Genomic DNA, 17286 nt, shown 5'->3' with positions numbered 1-17286 from the left:
GAGCAGGTTTTTGTGAGAGACCGCGAAAGTCTCTGCAGGGTTTATGTGGGCAGCAGCAGCCACGGAGGCACCGTTCTCGCTGCAGCAAAGCTGAAGGCACGGGGGGCACGCGTGCTGAGGGAGCCGCCCGGCACGGGGCTGCCTCTCCGGTCGTGGAAGGAGGCGATGCCGAGGGGGAGCCTGGTGAGGCTCTGCTGACGCTACTGCAGCGAGTTTTAGAAAGCTGCAGTGCCGAGATCCGAGAGCAGATGTGCAGAAAGGACACGAGCGAGTCTTTCGGCGACGCGGTTCCCCAGTGGAAATTAGGCTGGAGATACACATCAGCTGCTCGCTGCCTTTTCTTTCCTCATTTTTCACAGCTTTAATATTTGCCTAACACCTTTGTCCACTCACGCGGTGTAATTGTTTCTGGTTTCCTGTACCTTCCCCAGTTACAAAGCAGATTTTTATCACCCTGGAACAGTAATTTTACATCAGCACCGGTGACCTTTCTGTACCTCCTCCCCTTCCTACACTTTCTTAGTCAGGGAAATGGGTTTTAACTGAGGGGTTCCCAAAGTCCCTCACCTTTTGTGTACATGGACTTTAGCACCTCTCACGTTCTCCAGACTACCCAGTTCCAGAGAATTGTTTTCTTCAGGCGCACACCATCTTTCTTTCATGTAACTAAAACACCCTGTTGACGCTACTTTCCGCATTTCCTTGTTATTTGCTTGAAAAAAACCTCCTTCTTTCAGGGGACAGTACAAACAGGACTTTGCTTTGCTCGCGCGCCCCCCTGAACCGTGGGTTGCTGTTACCGAGCACCCGTGGGGGCCCGTGGTGGCAGACCGGGCCGCGGTGGCCACCTGCCCCCCACCAGAGCTGGCAGCGGGGCGACGGGCGCCCGGGCAGGGCCTGGCTCGGTTGGGGCCCTGGCGACGCCCCGTTCAGTCAGGACGGCCCCGGGCGCAGGGCCTTGCTATCCTCGCTGTGGGGCGGCCCTGGCACGGCCAGCCAGGCCCCCCCCCCGGACCCTCCATCGCCTCCCCGCGGCCCGGAGGAGCCCGGGGGCCGCTCGATGTCCCCCCCGCGCCGCGCCTCCCCCTCTCCCTTCTAGACGCTTCCGCGCCCCCCGCCACCGCGGCGGCTCTTCCGGCCGGCGGCCCCCCCGCCCTCCGCGCGCAGGCGCCGGGCCTCGCGCGCGCCGCTCGCCCCCGCCGCGCCCCGCCCCTTCCCGCGCGGCCCCGCGCCACGCCGCATGCGCAGTGCGCCGCTGGCGGGGGCGGCCGGCGGAGCGCGCCCGCGGGCACCCCCGCGCACGCGCGCCAGGCCAGACCGGCGGGCTGTTCCGCTGGGGTGTCTCGCCGCCCGCCGGCGGCGCATGCGCGGGCCGCCGGCGCTGGGGCTGCCGGCGCGCGCCCCCTGCGCGGAGCCCGCGCGGCGTGCGCAGGCGCGGAGCGGCGGCGGAGGGGGCGGTCGGGTGCGATCCGTTGGCAGCAGCCGGGTTCCTGTCAGCGGCGGCGGGTGGCGGTGCCCGGTCCCCACGGCGAGCGGAGCCCCCGGCCTGGCCCGACCCGGTTCGATCCGCGGCCCCACAGTGCGGAGCGCCGCGCTCTCGCCTCCCGGCGTCTCCCCTCCCCACCGCGGGGCGGCGGAGGCAGCAGCGCCCCCCTCCCGGCCCGGCCCCCCCCTCCTCCCGCCGCCCCCCTCGCCCCTGCCGGGCCGCGGAGCTGCGATGCCCTCGGACTTCATCTCTCTGCTCAGCGCCGACCTCGACCTCGAGTCCCCCAAGTCGCTCTACTCCAAGGGTGAGTGAGGCGCGGGGCGCCGTTAACCGCCGCTAACGGCCGCGCGCGGCCCTGCCGCCGCCGCCGCCGCCCGAGCCGGCGGGGGGCTCGGCCCGCCGCTCCCCGCCCGCCCGCCCGCCGCCGCGCCGCGCCGCGATGCTCGGGAGGGGCCCCGCGGCTGAGGTTTCGGCCGGGCTCCCCCGGCCGCATTCCTGGCCCGGCCGCGGCGGCCTCAAGAATGTGTCCCGACAGGTTCCCGGGCGCGGGGCCCGCGGCGGCCCCCGCGGGAGCGGCTCCGCGGCGGGGGGCTGCTCCGGGGCGGCCGCGCCGCTTCCCGGCTCATCGGCGAGGGATGCGGCCGAGCTCCGCCGGAGCCCCCGCGCAGCCGCCCGCAGGCGCCCTGCGGCCCGCGGCTGCCGAGCTCGGCGCCCGGGGGGCGGCGGAGGCGCGGTGCTCGGGGCGGCGCGAGGGCTGGGGTGAGCGGGGCTCCGCGGAGGAGCGCTTCGGTGGAGCGAGCAGCCTCAAGGAGAGCGCTGGAGATCTTGCTTCGGCTTAGAAACTGGCAAAGAGCCAGAAAAAGTACACGGTTAGTTTCCAGAATGGCGGTGGGTTGCGGTACCGGGGAGCTCGGGGCAGATCCAGTCGTTGCTCCCCGCGTTAACGATCGGGAGGAGGGAGCGGATAGTAAAATGGCATCAATTTTGCGTGGAAAGCCAAGACCGCAGGAGAATGTCGGGAATGCTAAAAGTAAACTGACGGGATGCGTATTTTCATGATTTGTAAATCTTAGTTTTGACAAGTGCACGGTAACGAGGATAGGTGTATTAGGAGACCTGCTAACTGCTTAACTCTTGCTCTTATTTAAAAGATGAAAAGTCACCACTAATAGTTTAATGAAAATATCTGTCCAGAATACAACTGGCAGGAACAATTTGGGGAATCTATGACAAGAAAAACGTACCGTTTGTTATTCTTATTACACTGAAATTAAGGTACCTAAGCAGAGTTTAATTTTGCTTAAGGAAATATTAAAATTTTCATAATTTTAGGGGGTTGATCATAAGATGTTTATTAATTGAGTAGTGTGTCACTAATGCTGACATTAAAAGAAACCAATCTTTTTAAAGAGCAGAAATACACTTCTCAAAGTGCTCTGAGTCCTTGTTATACTGTGCAGAGATCTTGATCAACATATAATAGTTTCTAAATTGTTTTAAAAGATGTTAAAGACTTTTAAATTTCTTTTCTTCTCATGTTATTACAAGGGATTTAAAGCTGTCCTGTTATTTAAAACACGTGTATTCCAATTGGTCTCAGGCCTAGTGAGAAGGGAAGGGAAAGACTGTTCTGAAGGCCGTTCTCATCAGAAATTCTAGGTGATAAATGATTCTTCTGATGTGTTTTTAATGTATAGGAAATTTGAAAAGTGTGCATCATTAAAATAACTTGTAGAACTTTTAAAATAAAAAGTTCCATGCAGGGTACTACAGTTCTTCAAGGACTCATGCTTAATTAAGCAGAACTTGTAAACTCACCGATCCTACTGTGAATTCTCTAGATTTTTAACCTTTTTACATTTAACGGAATGGCTGAATGTCCGTTTTAGGTAGGTAGAGGATCTCAGACTATTAAATCAAGAGGTTTTTTGTGTTTTTGTTTTTTTTAATCCTAGTGGCATTGATGTGGCTTCAGAGCTTAAAAAGCTCTTGAGAAAGATGTATGGTGCTTAGGAGTGGCAAAAATGAGTTTCTTGATGTAAAGAGACAAATAAAATGGCATATGATAGAGGTGTATAAACAGTGAATAGTTCTAAAGAGGTTAAAGCAAGACTTTCTTTTCATATTTTGTCATAATAAAAGATTGAGATGTTAAATTGAAATGCACTTCAATTTAAATTAACGTTTGGAACAAATGAAATATACTTGTACAGAATGAATAATTAAGCCATCCTTCTCTTTGCTGCAAGATACATTAGTAAGATTCTAGCTGGATTTAGGGAAAGTTATTAATGGTTATCTGATAATCAGATACATTGCATAATATATATATGTATATTTTACAATTTATCCTGTGAAAAAATGCTCTGATTGAATGCATAAATACAATTAATGAGATTAAGAAAAAGCTCTGAATGCCGTGAGGAGGCTGGCTGCAAGTATGCATTTGTGACCTGGGTGTGTTAGGAGCATGTGATTTTTTTATAATTGCTATCCTTTTAGAAGTATAGTTATCCTGCAGTTCAGAATCCTGTTTGCAGTCAGATTTGGTTATGACCAATAACTTTTTTTCTAGGTCCTCAGTTATGAAACTAACTGTGTGAACAGAATTGCATTCTTGTGTTCGCATCGGGATGATTGCAGTTTAATGAATACCTGTCTTGTAAGTTTGTCAATTATGATCATTATGGTTTTTGGAAATAAAAAGATTATGAAGGTGAGATAAGCTGTAAGATTGGGGTCTTTTCATGTATAATTAAGGTTTTCTAATGTTTGGACTTTGGTTTATTGAAATTAAAGTAGACTAACTTTAGTGTACTTCTTAAAATGTTCTTGCCTGCTCTTAAAAGTAAAGCTATATTTGAAAACCCCGTGAATCAAGATGTAGCTTATGCTAGTACAATTCCTCTTGTGGTCTACTTGACATAACTCGGGCTGTTCAGGGAACTGGCCGTTAGAAGGACGTACTGTCACTGTGCATTAAAGTTTTGGCTTGTGTAGCCATTTCAGTTAAGATTTTTGTTTTCATATTCCTTTAAAAATGTTAGGCAAAACTTTTAAAAGCACACAAGACCTAAGGTGAATGGTAATACAGACAAAGCGAGTATCATTAATTTAAAATTTGATCTGCTAGCTCAGAAGGACCTGTAAAAATGTGTCTGTTTTGGTAATATGTTTGTTTTGGTTAGTCTCTGTCCCCCTTTGAGTTATCCCTTTTCACTCATACATAGCTTGGGAAAGAGAATATTTTTCTTTAAGTATTTAAAAATACTTTGTCTTCCAGATTTTTACTCATTTGCTGTAATTTCATAAGCACTTCAAGCCCACATGAATCCACACTTGTTGAATTGAAGCAGTCTTGTCCCCTATCTTTTCCTTGCTGTTCTGCTGCTGCCAACATTTATGTAGCCATGTAGTGAGCGGATTGGGGAACTATCATGTTAAAATTAACTCAGCTTTTCCCTTCTTCCTTTTCACCCTGTCTTGTAACAACAACAACAACAACAACGAAGAAAAAGGTTAGTTTTGACTAGATCAGTATCCTGATCGTGTTTACTATGTGGCTTCACAAAGGCTTGTGTTAGCACAAGGAAGGGACATGTGAAAACTAGCAGTGGGGAAGGGTGGGACTATTTCTTTCAGCAGCAGTGCCAGTTTATATTGGCTTACAATGATAGTGAAACCAAACTTAAATTGTGGGCTTCTGGAATAGGACTGGTTAGAGCTCTTAAAGATAAAAAGAAACGCTACGTGTTGATTCTTAGACCTGTTGCTGAAGCTCATCCCCACAGCAAGTGAGGAACTGACTGGAGCTACGGACTGAAAATCCACCCTTTTATGTATAATCAATATACATGTATAAAAAAAAAAGAAAGTGCATGTTCAGTAACCATTGCAAAAGATGGTATCTTCTAATAATAAAATAATGGAAATAACTATAAATATCAATACAGAAGGGACAAGAAATATTTATATTTCTGAATGCTGAAAATGTTTAGAATGTAATGGGTTTGATTCACATCTTTACATAACATACTGCCCTTTTTGAGATAAAACAACCAAAATGCGCATACTGATTAGGAATGTAGTAGAAGAATCACTGGAGCATGAAACAAAACCTTGAGGCTAGTTGTTCTGTGGTTGAATATCATATGTAACATTCAAATATAACAAAGTTAGGTATTCATTATAAACAGGCAGAAGTAAAAAAAAAAAAATGATTACAGTAGTTCATCAAATGTTGGGGACTAAATCTGAGCTGATTAAATGTGCCAATTTAGCTGATACATTCATTTTAAATAAAAGTAACATATTGCCTGTACTAATAAAGTCACATTTTCACTGGTGCAAGTAAGAGCAGAACTCTTTATTCTTTTTTTTTTTCTCTTTCTCAGTTTGCTACTTTACATGGCTGAATTATTGTAAAACTGTGAGGTTTTTTTGAACTTGGAAGCAACAAGAAAAATGTTAGTAGTTCACTAAATAGATCTTTAGCCCTGAAAATGTCGTATAGTCAAAATTCAATTTCCTCTCCTTGCTTAAGTGTTAAATGACTGTAATCTACTTGTGCTCACTGAGAATTGCTGATACAAGATATGTTTTTTACATAAAATTTTTATTTAACTTTTTCTTTCCATAATGCAAGAGACTCTAGTCTAATCTCTGGTAGGACAGTGACTGAATTGTCAAAGAGGAATGAAGCAGAGGCTTTATAAAGATAGTAAGAGCCTACTCTTAGTTTTGAGCTTCAGAACTTGTCTAGTAATAGAAAATCTTAGGAATAGCAATACTGCATGTTTTTTAGCCTGTTCCTTCAGACCACAGGAGATGCCATACAGGACAAACAAGCGCTGGGCATTACCGTTGGCACCTGGGTTGTGTACTGTGGGAAAGAATGTCTTGTGCTTCTGCCTGTTGCAGTATTCTTACAGCTACCTTCAGGGTATTGGGACTGAAGTCAATTAGAAATTGCTTCTACCATAATCCCTTCAATTTCGTTAGCCTTGTAAATGCCTGGTTGTACTTTGACTCTTCCTAGCGTATTGGCTTTAAAAACAGACTCTGGAATACGTTGCTGCAAAACGATTATGCATGATATGGAGGACCCCCCCCACCAGGATTTTGAATTCACAGGCTTTCCCGCTGTAGTTCGAATATTCCTTCCAGTGACAGTGCTATTTAAGCAGACCTTTTTTCCTGCAGTCTGTTGCCATGTACTGTTCCCTCAGTTGTGCCAGCACTATTGTTTTTGTGGCTGCAGGGTGAATGAGATTGGGAGAACAATCTAGAATGAGTATATTATTTTTGATAGAATATTTACTGCAGGTCTGTTCCCTGATCTAGTTTACTACGCAGCTGCACAAATAGCGGTGGTATTAGGACAAGAAAAGGGATATTGAGTGGCTGGGATTAAGTGGTGGAGGAAGTAGCAGGTGAGGTAGACCTGCTAAATTGGCTCTGCCACAGAAAGAGACACTCCTCAAAATGTGTCTTCCATTGCATTCGCTGTGCCTGTGTTCTTACGCGGAGACAAGGAAAACCTGACTTCCTAACTGGGCTGGTTTCTCGAGGACCCGGAAGGGAATTCCCTTTCTGAGCTCTGGTAATCAGGTCGGGATGTTGTGGAATCCTCTCTGCTGAAAGTGTTGAAGAGCATGATACAATTCCTGTCTTGCATTCTCCTTTTCTTACATGTTTGCATTTGAGTGTAAATGCATGATGTGGGTCAAGGAGTAGGGAAAGTTAAGATGAACTAAGTAAGCTTTTTTCTTTAGTTCTAAAACTAGCTAGGCTTTTTGTGGTCAATTTTACTTTTTTATTATTTTTAAGATACTTTATTTAATTCTGTGAAAATTATGGGGTTTTTCCATCAGAGAATCCGCATATGTTGCTCAATTCTATTGTCCCATTGTAATTTAGATATTCAAAGAAACCGTAATTGGAGAGAATATGGTTCAGTCCCTTGGAAGGATTTGGATATTGACATGAGCAGCTTGAACTGGGCTTAATTTAGTGAGACCTAAGCATGAATGCAGCAAGTGCCAAAGTAACATGTGCAGTGCTCTGTTTTGCAAGGAAATGGGCTGTGGTGCTTTGTGTCGGTTTATATTTTTCCTAAATAAGTGGTGATGTTGAAGCCTGAAGGCCGTGAATGTATGGTTCCCTGTGATCAAATGCTTTGGGTTCAGACTTCTTCCAGGTGCAAATTCAAATGAGTTAATTTTATTGCAGTGGCTGTTTATCCAGTACTGTTGAAAGGTCCTCAGGGACCCAGATAGTGGAAAGCTGTTTTAAGTTATTGTGCAGATATTTCTTCCTCTATAGCATGTCAATAAACAGAAAGTCCTTCTCAATATCTTCTTTCTTCCCACCTTCATCTATCTTTTTTCAGTTAATCATATTCTCATTGATGCAAGGTTATGCCACTGGGCATCACTTACACTTTGTTTCTTTTTGGAAAGTTCTCTGCAAAGTTTGAAGCTTACTATATAATGGAGATCTGAGAATTTCTAGATTTTGGAAACGTTAGGGGTCAAGAGTACTTCTGCTTGAATTGGTTTGGGAGCTGTATATATGAAATCCATTGTAGCTACTTGTAAGAAAAATCTATAGAATATTGCTTTTTAGTATAGACAAGAAGTAAACTTTTTTCCCTGTTTCCCACATTGTAGATTAAAATTTTTAAATTTTCATAAAGCATCTGATCTTTCTTGGTGTATTTATAAGTTTTCAGCAAAGTGTTTACTTTCTGTGGTCTGCTGATTAAAACGATTGTCAGACTTCATATGAAAAATTCTATGGAGCCTTTATCTGATTGTTATGCCAGTACACAAATTACTTAGTTTTAGGTGGAAATGTACTTTTTTTGAGTTAGAGAAAATGAAGGAGTTGTAGCATTGCCTTTTTATATAAAAAGAAAGTGACCTGAACTCATTCTGAAGTTTAGATATGCCAGTAAACCTAGCAGAAATTGGTGAGCGGCCAAAGTGCAGGTGAAGTAAAGCTATGTGGTCCTATCTGTGCAGCTTATCGTGTGTGTTATCTTCTCTATGTTTATGTAAAGAGTAAACTGTTGAGGTTGAACATTCAGACAAGTTCTGGCTTTCTCATCAATAAGTACAGCAATTATTTCAGGAACTGACTGAAATGAACTTTCAGGTCTCACTCTTAACTCTGTGGTAACGTCTGATTCTGCTGAGGACACAGTAAAATCTAAAGGAACTGCTGTTTCCAAAAGCATGCAGTGTTTTAAGTGTTTGAAACGTTCGGTATTAGTTACTTTGTTACGAACTCTTGTAGCTCCTGGTGGTCTCTGTGGTGAGTATCACTACACCAGGCAAAGAAGGATGTTTTCACTGTTCACGTAAATAGCCTGTGAGAATCTCTCCCATTCCCATTGATCAGTTGTCCCTACAGCGGTTGGAAAGGTTTTGTGGTTGCTTTGTAAATGACTAAGAATGGTTTCAGGTCACCTTACAAAGTCTATAAAACAATGCATTATGCAAAATAATGCGAAGTTGTGATATTAAAAGCGAACTTGAGTTGTGGTGGAGTTCAGGCTATTTTGTCTGTTTGGCAGACAAAAGGGAGATAGGTAGCAATTCATATTTATACACAGACAAGATGAAGCGTGTGGAAAAGAAAGAGATTTAAAGACAGTCATAAAAAGTTCTCAGATGCTGAAGTTTAAGTCCAGATCAGAAAAGCTGACACTTATAAGCCTGTTGTTTCAGTCTCATTGTCAAGAGATCTGATTTTTGTGTGGATTTGCTGAGCGGAAGAATCTGTAAGTTTTGATAGTAGCACTGCGGAGTGATTGGAAAGTAATAAACCGCAGAGTTCAGTAGTTCCTATTAACTGATGAAAATTTCTGTTTTCTTGTGCAAAGGGGAACATAATCTACTAATTCAACTATTAACTGATAGCTGTTGTGCAAACTGCTTCCTGAGATGGGACAGGAAGACATAAGTTGTATAAGGATGTGACAGTCTGTCTCCATTAAAACCGTATTTCACTCCTCAGTGCTTTTACTCGGATGGCCTTGTTGGCAGCAGCTGCTCCTCCGGAGCTGCATGTCATAGCAGAACACATGCCAAATAACACGGCATACGTACATCTATGTATGTCTGTAACACAGGTACCGCTAATAATGTGTGTTTCACAATTTGGCTCTGTTTAACTATTTGGGGTACAACAGGACTATCTAGAGTCTTAAATTTTAAGTTCTTTTTTGACTCTTGTTTAGTTTTTGGATTAAGCAAGAAATTCCACAGTCTGATTATATGTTCGGTGAAAAAATATTTCTGGTTGTCCTTTTAAAGTTTATTGTCTCTTCAGTGTAATGGTAGGAATGAGGAGGTCTGCCAGTTTAAAATATTTCTATGAATATGTTTTTTTGTTGCTTGGTTTAGAATATGTGTTCCTACTAAAACAAATGTGCTGAGAAGTTGTAATTAATTACAGTACCTAGTAGTCTTGGTTATATCTCATAACTAAACATTACAGACTCAAGGAACCTCACTTAGGTTAAAACTGAGAACACCTAGATGTGCTAGCTGTGCGTGGGGTGGGAGAGGAGCGCAGCGAGGAGGCAGCATCAGCTTTAAGCGCATGTCAGATTATGAATTCTGGTAAAAGCTTTTACTGTTATTGGGGCATTTTTGATTTCTCACATCAGAAATTCTCATGTCTAGTGTTATATTGCAGTCGCTTTCTTATAGGGGCACTAAGTTGGCTTTTCTGTCATGAATACAGAAGTATATTTTCATGAAATCTGTGTGAATTTTGCACTGAGATTTGTATCCTGTTGTCAGTTTGGCCGAAGTTATCTAACAGGCTCAAAAGGTGCTGGAGGATGTGGCTGACGTATTGTTTCCTTAAGAAAGTGGATTACAGGGGTTTATTAAGAGACCGTTCCTTTGAAATTGCCTTTCTGGGGATTTCTGGAGTTGGGTGCTGCAGGCACACTCAGTACGTTCCCGAGTTTTAAAATCTCTCCTGCCTGTATTATTGGTAGAGAAAGAATATCAATCATCTTCTTGTCTGTAGGCACATCTACGTGAATGTGGTCAGTGCCCTTCTTTAGCCTATGTGCACATTTCGTTTGGGAATAAAACTTATTTGTTTTTCTTCTAGGCCGTCTAAATTCTAGACAAGGCCATCTGTCTCACCTTGAAACTTGAACTGTACCTGGAATGGAGCTGTTCTGTAATCAGATGGGGAAATCATTTGGTTTCTTATTTTGTGGTCTGAAAGGATTCAGTTTAAGCTTCAGTACTTCATTTAAGTTATGTGCTGTCACTTAAATAAAAAAGGTGCTTTTAGAGGTGTGGTAGCAAGGAAGGGATTATATTGTTTAGAGTAAATTTAAGGACTGCCTGCCCTGCAGGTGTTTCAGTACATTAATACAATAGCAAAAGAATCCATTCAGGAAGATTACTACCTTGCTGCCCGTGAGGCAGGGAATCTACAGAGCTTTATTTTTACTGAATTAAGCTTTTAGACATAGAGGAAAGAAAACTGAATTACTCTGGAAGTTTGAAACAGACATTTTATATAGTGAGATATTAATTACCTGTTGAAGAAACTGTTGAGTACAGTTTTTTTACTCAGCTTTTTACTAAGAGCTTTTTTTTAATCAAATTTTTTCCCCTTAGAAATCCTGAAGGAAAAGGTAAGTTAATTGAGGTGAAGAGAGATCTTAAGTATAACAGCATATGATTTATGAGAGGCTGGTCTTAATAAATCATTACAAACAAATGGGGAGTTTTAAACAGCCTTAGGTGAGGAATATTGGAATCCCAAAAAGCTTTTGGCAGGTACGCAGTTTCCATCCAGATATCACCTTTATCCATATGCTTGTGGATTCTCCTCATGAACTCTAGCCTTCAGTGACTTTATCTTCCATTAAATTGTCTCTCCTTGAATCCATGTAAACCTTTAGCATATACAGCATCCTGTATCAAAGTGCTGTACAGTTTATATGCATAAAACTGAAAAAGATTAGAATGAAGGGGATACTGTGGGAGTATGAAAACCATGAATGGATTGCACCGATAAATAGACCATGTTTATTTACTGGTTTTTTTAAACTTCAGAGATAGAAGACATCCAATGCAATGACCAGACAGCAATCTAAAACAAAAGACTTTTTTTTTTTCCTTCCCTGTACACCATTTAATTATGGAAACAATTGGCAGATGTTTTGGATGGTAAAAGGATAAATGGTTCAAAAAGCTGTTAAATTTGTAGTGGATATATCTGTTTAGAGAAGTCCATAAACTAAGGAGTCCCTAGTTGATTATCAGAATCTGGAATGTATTACAGTAGAAATACGGTTCTAAACTTACTGGTTCATATAAATTTTTCCTTACAGTTTGCTGCTATCAGAGAAAACATATGGGCTAATAAGTATTTCGTTTGAGGTAGTATGGCCATCCTTATGTTTTTATATAAATTGGCAATTCCAGACACTCAAATGTTTGTCTTTTGTTGTTTTGGCTACTTTTTCCTATTGTAACGTTAACAGGATTTATCCCTTCTCTATGTGTAGACAGCTTCTAAGAAGTTTGTTTCAGTAGGACATTGAATACTCATTTATGTTAAATGACCCCTGCCTTTCAGTGCTGACCTATACTAGAGTTTTGTAGTAACTAGATCAGTGGTTCAGCTCTGTCCTGCCAATCTTGATTCATAGATCAATCCAAAAATTAATACTTTTTGTTGTTGATTACTAGAGCATTTGCAGAGTGCATGGAACTGTCTCCTGTTGCTATGTTCTATGGCAGAAGCTATACAAACTGTTCAGCTCTTTTCTGTATGAAATGAAAACCGTGCTTTTTCACTTTTTTACTTTATTGATCTTCAGGGCCTGTTCAAAAAGCTTGTAAGACAGAGAATTGTCATCTTAGGCTTTCTGTTTGGTGTTCATCTTGGCGTTCATTTGAAAAGGGGTGGAAAAATATGAATGTAATGAAGGAATTATGGGAGACTTTTGTTAATCTCATCTTAAAGTAATCATGTCTGAAGATAAGCTTTTGACATCTTTTCTTAGTTTTCCTTTACTTCCTCAAGGTATTCCAGGAGGGGGGATAGAAAATTTAAGAGCAATGTCAAAAGCTTTAAGAGATGGTTATTTAAAGTATATCCTGACCAAATATTGTAGACTTTCTTTGTGTCATTGCAATGAAAAACTGCAAGGATTCCATGCAAGAAATGGCTCTTAAGGACAAGTTACAGAGTCCTTACAAGTTACGAGTTCTTTAATTGTTGCTCTCCTTCTGATTCCCCTGAAACTTTAGCTCTGTGGTACAGAAAGGAATCTTTTATCGATGTTTTGCCATTAAGTGTTTGGCTTAGGTTCCCATTTGTTTCATGAGAATCATGTGTGAGCATATTTGGAGAAGAACTTGCTTAATAGTTTCAAAACCTGTTTTTACAAACAACTTAAATCTTTGTTTCCTTGAGTAATACCTTCCAGGTGCAGTGTTTGTCACATAGGTTTACCTTTGAACTGGTATGCATCTTTTTAGTTGCATCTGTCTTTATCTGTAGTCTAAGGGACGTGGGGGATGTATCAGAAGCACTATTTGTTAGAGAAATAAGGAAGAGCTTTGCAAATGTAGAGCCTGAGATGGAGCTGTAGAATTGTAGAACCTTGCGCTTTATGAATGCTGGCTTTGGGCAAATACTGTTCATGAAACACGCTTCAGTTAAAATCCTTTCTAGTAAGCCTGAATTATATATGTGTGTATGTATAGTCTTCATTCTCCCTTTCCTATTTTCACATTCACCATGCATGTGTTCAGAGTAGCTAGTTGCAGCGTGCTGCTGTTAAACATGGTAGAAAGCTGCGTACACGATCTGAGACATTTATGCCATATTCTGAGATGCCTTGTGATTGTATGAACTGGCCGTGGAGTGTCTATGCTCTCTGTCATTGTTGAATGTTTTTTTAACATTTATGCAATTTTACGTCCTAGTATTGAATCTTGCAACACTAAAGAGAGAAGTTGGTTAGATACAAGAGTCTGTTAGGCTTCATTGGTTTGCATGCAACATTTTCTCTTTCATGTACCAGATACTTGAATTTATTAGAAGTAGTACTACAGATATCAAGCTTTCAGCAGAGCTTTCCTTTAATTGTGCTGAGGAGTTTTGTTTGTTAAACATAATTTTTTAAAACTGAATACACAATAATGTTTAGCGTCAAACACAGTACTTGAATTATAAATACAAACCAAAATGATTGTAGGAAGCATAAGCGTTTCTCAGCTTTTGGGAAGATATATGAAAGTACACTTTAATGTCAGTTATCTTATGAAGATGAGTAAAGAGGGAATCAAGATGGCTTGTGGGCTCAAGATGCTAGATATCATGCTAGCAGTTCCTGGAACATGTCAAATCTCATGAACATAGTTCTTTAAACCCATGTTTATTCTAAAATACTGAATCAGAGAGATGGTTGCAGTATATGGAAAGACTCTCTGAATCCTCGCACATTTTTATTCTTCAAGGTCAAATATCCTAGCCTCAAAAGAAAAAAGTTCTCATTGATGATGTTGCACTTTTTTTTCTACAACCAGCGTAAGAGATGGTAAAAATCACCCCATTGGAAAAATTTGTGCAAACCTGAAAATGTTAAAAAACATTGTACCAAAACAATAATAAATTGAGGGTCTGGAGGCTCTTACGCTCTTGTGTGTCTTCTAATTCAGATGGTGCGTTGTGCCTGTGGATCTAACATAACCGGCTGGAGCACCTGATTACTTCTATGTTTCTGGTGAATTCTGATTTTGAAATAACTTAAAATGTATAATAAATATAGATATTTATTATTAGTATTTGTGCTTTGGACATACTGTATGTGGCTTTCTTGCTTGTTTATAAAAAGTTTTTGAATTAAAATTATTATCTTCATGGTTGAAATAGATGGTCTGTGTCAGTGATTTAAGGGTAGAAAAATGTGTGTGCTGTTTCTTTTCAAGATGTTTTAAATCCAGGGAATTCAAAATTAAGGATACACTGAAATACTCCTGAGTATATTAAAATATAAGTATTCAAGGACTTAGTGTTTGAGAAAATTAATTAAAGTCTTTGTAGTGACAATGTAAAAGAGGATGGGGAGAAAACTAAGTATTTTTAAAATTCAGTTTAGTGTACAATCATAAATAATGAAATGCCATTGTTACAACATTGTTATATACAGTTGTTGCATGGCAAAATGGGGTTATTTGAATTCCTTAATTGAATTTGCATGCCTATCATATTTGGATTCTTTCCAAACATAAGCTTAGCTCAGTTTCCTGCATGCTGGATAATTAAAAAATAGCAGTACTGATTTTTTTAAGGTATTATTAATAGATTTTTTTTTTTATTTTATGTGTGCGGGGGGGGTGTTTGTGAGTGAAAGGTACATTTTGTTTTAAGTATTACTCCTCATGTAGTGGTAAAACCTTTTAAATATGCTACTGAATGGTTGGACTGGTTTGAGGAGCAGTGCCCTGTTATGTTCATGTGCTTGTAGTCCTGTCATTCCTTAGTTGCTTTACTTTGTACATTGTGGTATTTTATTAGTATCTTCTGAGTTTAATATGGAGTTCACAACTTCATAGGATGGACTTTTAGTAAGTTGTTAATGGTCCATTTCTTGAAGTGACACTAAGTAATGTTGTTCTCTGTTTCTAGGATGTGTAGAATTGGATGCAAACAAGACACAGGATTTATACTGTCTGTCTGAATTTGTAAAAGTACTCTGAGCTGTGAATGAGGATGACTGAAGCACAGCCAGGAAAGCTTTATTTGATATTTGGATGCACGCCATAAAAAGAATTCAGCTAACACATGCCTTTGTCAGTTGTTGAAATTCAACTTTAAAAGGATTAATTTCTCAGCTTACCCTGCTGTGCAGAATCCTGAATATTGGGACTAACAGCTTTTCTGAAGGGTATTGGAATAGTGCAGTAACTGACTTTTGTTTAATTATAAATTGTTTGCAAAATTATGCTTTTAATACTAGCTTTTTTGGTATTAATACTTGCTGCCTTTAAAAAAGCAACAAGAAAACACTTTTAGTTTTATTTATTTATTTTTAAGTATAAGAGATAATGATATTTCAGCCATGTTTAAATTTAAATAACTTTGGTTAATAATATATTGCTGATCATCTTTGTTTAAAATAGGAGTGGCTGTCTTTCAGCAAACTCTTCTCTCCTTTGTTAACGTAGTGTAGTGTGCATTTCACTGTTGGAGTAGCTACATTTGCAGGCAAAATTTGTATTTTACAGTATTTAGTGCTGTATCATCAATGCAGAATGCTCAGATGCTGTAAGCAATACAGCTTCTGCTGTTTCTTTGAAGAGTGGAGTTGCAGCAACAGTAGACTTTAATCATAAAGCGTTCTAGAGTAGGCAAAACCATGGCATCTGCCTTTCCCAATGTGCTCCTGAATCATGTTGATTTAGGGTTTGCCTCTTCTGTCTGAAGCCTGAGGGAACTGGAAGGAAGATTTTATGTTTGGCTGTGTAAAACATCCTTGTATACACTGCAGCTCCTTTGAAAACCTGCCACTGTTGCTGTAGCAGCGATACGGTTCTGCCAGTATGGACAGTTACAGGAGCGCTGGGAAGAGCAGCTTTCAGTATTTTACTATGCTACCGTCTAAAGACGCTCTTGAATACCCCAGGAAAGAGAAGGAGTGGGGGAATTCCCCCCCACCCTAGTTTTTCCACTGTTGTCTCTTTACAGGTGCCACTGAAATGAAGGCACCAGTACAATGTCCGTAAGTTCACCGAATGTCTGGAGTGATATCTGACGTACCTTTGTTTTAGAGCTATGTGAAAAATAGTGGCCCGGGTAGTATTGGGGTATTTATTCAGAATGCATTAATGGATGCAGGAGCAGAAGGAAGTAGTCCTTACGTGTTTTAAACTAAGCTGTTTTTCCATTTGAACTGATTCCTATGTTTAATCACATTATCGTAAGTGAAGCATACTAGAAGATATGAAATCAAAGTTATTTTAATAAGAGCCATCTAGCGGATTGAGCACTGGACTGTGGCCTGAGTAAGACAAAGCTGATTCTCTGCCCTGCTGCTGGCTGGCTCGCTGGGTAGCCTTGTGAGTTGTGTTCCCTCTTCTTCCTATGATGCAGTTTCTGCATCTGCAAAAATAGCAATAATCAGACTGACAACTTTGTAAAGTGTTTTAAGATGTATGCATCAAGACTATTAAGTGGTATATCATTTCCTTTTGCTCAGTTTCACTAAATATAAGCCTTTTATTTGCTCTTTGACTTTTATCATGCAGTTATGTGGGAAGTGTTTTTCCTTCTTTGTATTTTAGCTATTCTTATATATGCCCATGTAGGGTCTTCCCGTCTTGCTCTGTAGCTTAAATCTGTTTTCAGAGCTGTTTGTGTCATTTTAGCTGCTGTTAAACAAACCTGTGTTACATCCATTGACGTTGCAAAGATATTAGGAAATACAGAAGGTAGTCAGTAATATATCATAAATCCCCTTTTGACAGAAACAGAACACACAAGCTAGATGAAGAGTGTCTACTAATTTTGGGTGTTCAATCTGAGACGCCTCTGAGTTGATTTACTTTTTATATTGTCTATTCTCTCCTTCCAATTTTTTCCTAAATATGTAGTTTTATCATATAAACTCTGCTGTGCCTTAAACAGAGCTGCCATTGTTTTCGGTTGTTGTGGGTGATTTTTCCTTCTGCAAGTGAGAGTTTGGATCTGCTATGGAGTGCTCAAAAATTAGGAACGCACTGGAGTGAAAAATACTGTAGTGG

General features: G+C 41.2%; 1 protein-coding gene across 1 annotated transcript in view; it reads left to right on the top strand.

Annotated features, from left to right (window-relative positions):
• The first annotated feature begins 1675 nt into the window (after positions 1-1675).
• The window catches only part of NFAT5 (nuclear factor of activated T cells 5), an 83020-nt gene continuing 67409 nt past the window's right edge, over positions 1676-17286 (top strand). Inside the window, exon 1 of the mRNA XM_067302306.1 lies at positions 1676-1790. Coding sequence (XP_067158407.1) covers positions 1718-1790 — 73 coding nt within the window. The 5' untranslated portion in view covers positions 1676-1717. The remainder of the gene's footprint in view (positions 1791-17286) is intronic.

The sequence above is a fragment of the Apteryx mantelli genome, chromosome 10, assembly GCF_036417845.1.
Source record: "Apteryx mantelli isolate bAptMan1 chromosome 10, bAptMan1.hap1, whole genome shotgun sequence".
In the NCBI taxonomy this organism is placed as follows: Eukaryota; Metazoa; Chordata; class Aves; order Apterygiformes; family Apterygidae; genus Apteryx; species Apteryx mantelli.
The sequence above is the reverse complement of the archived record's forward strand: the minus strand, read 5'-3'. Positions and strand labels throughout refer to the sequence as shown.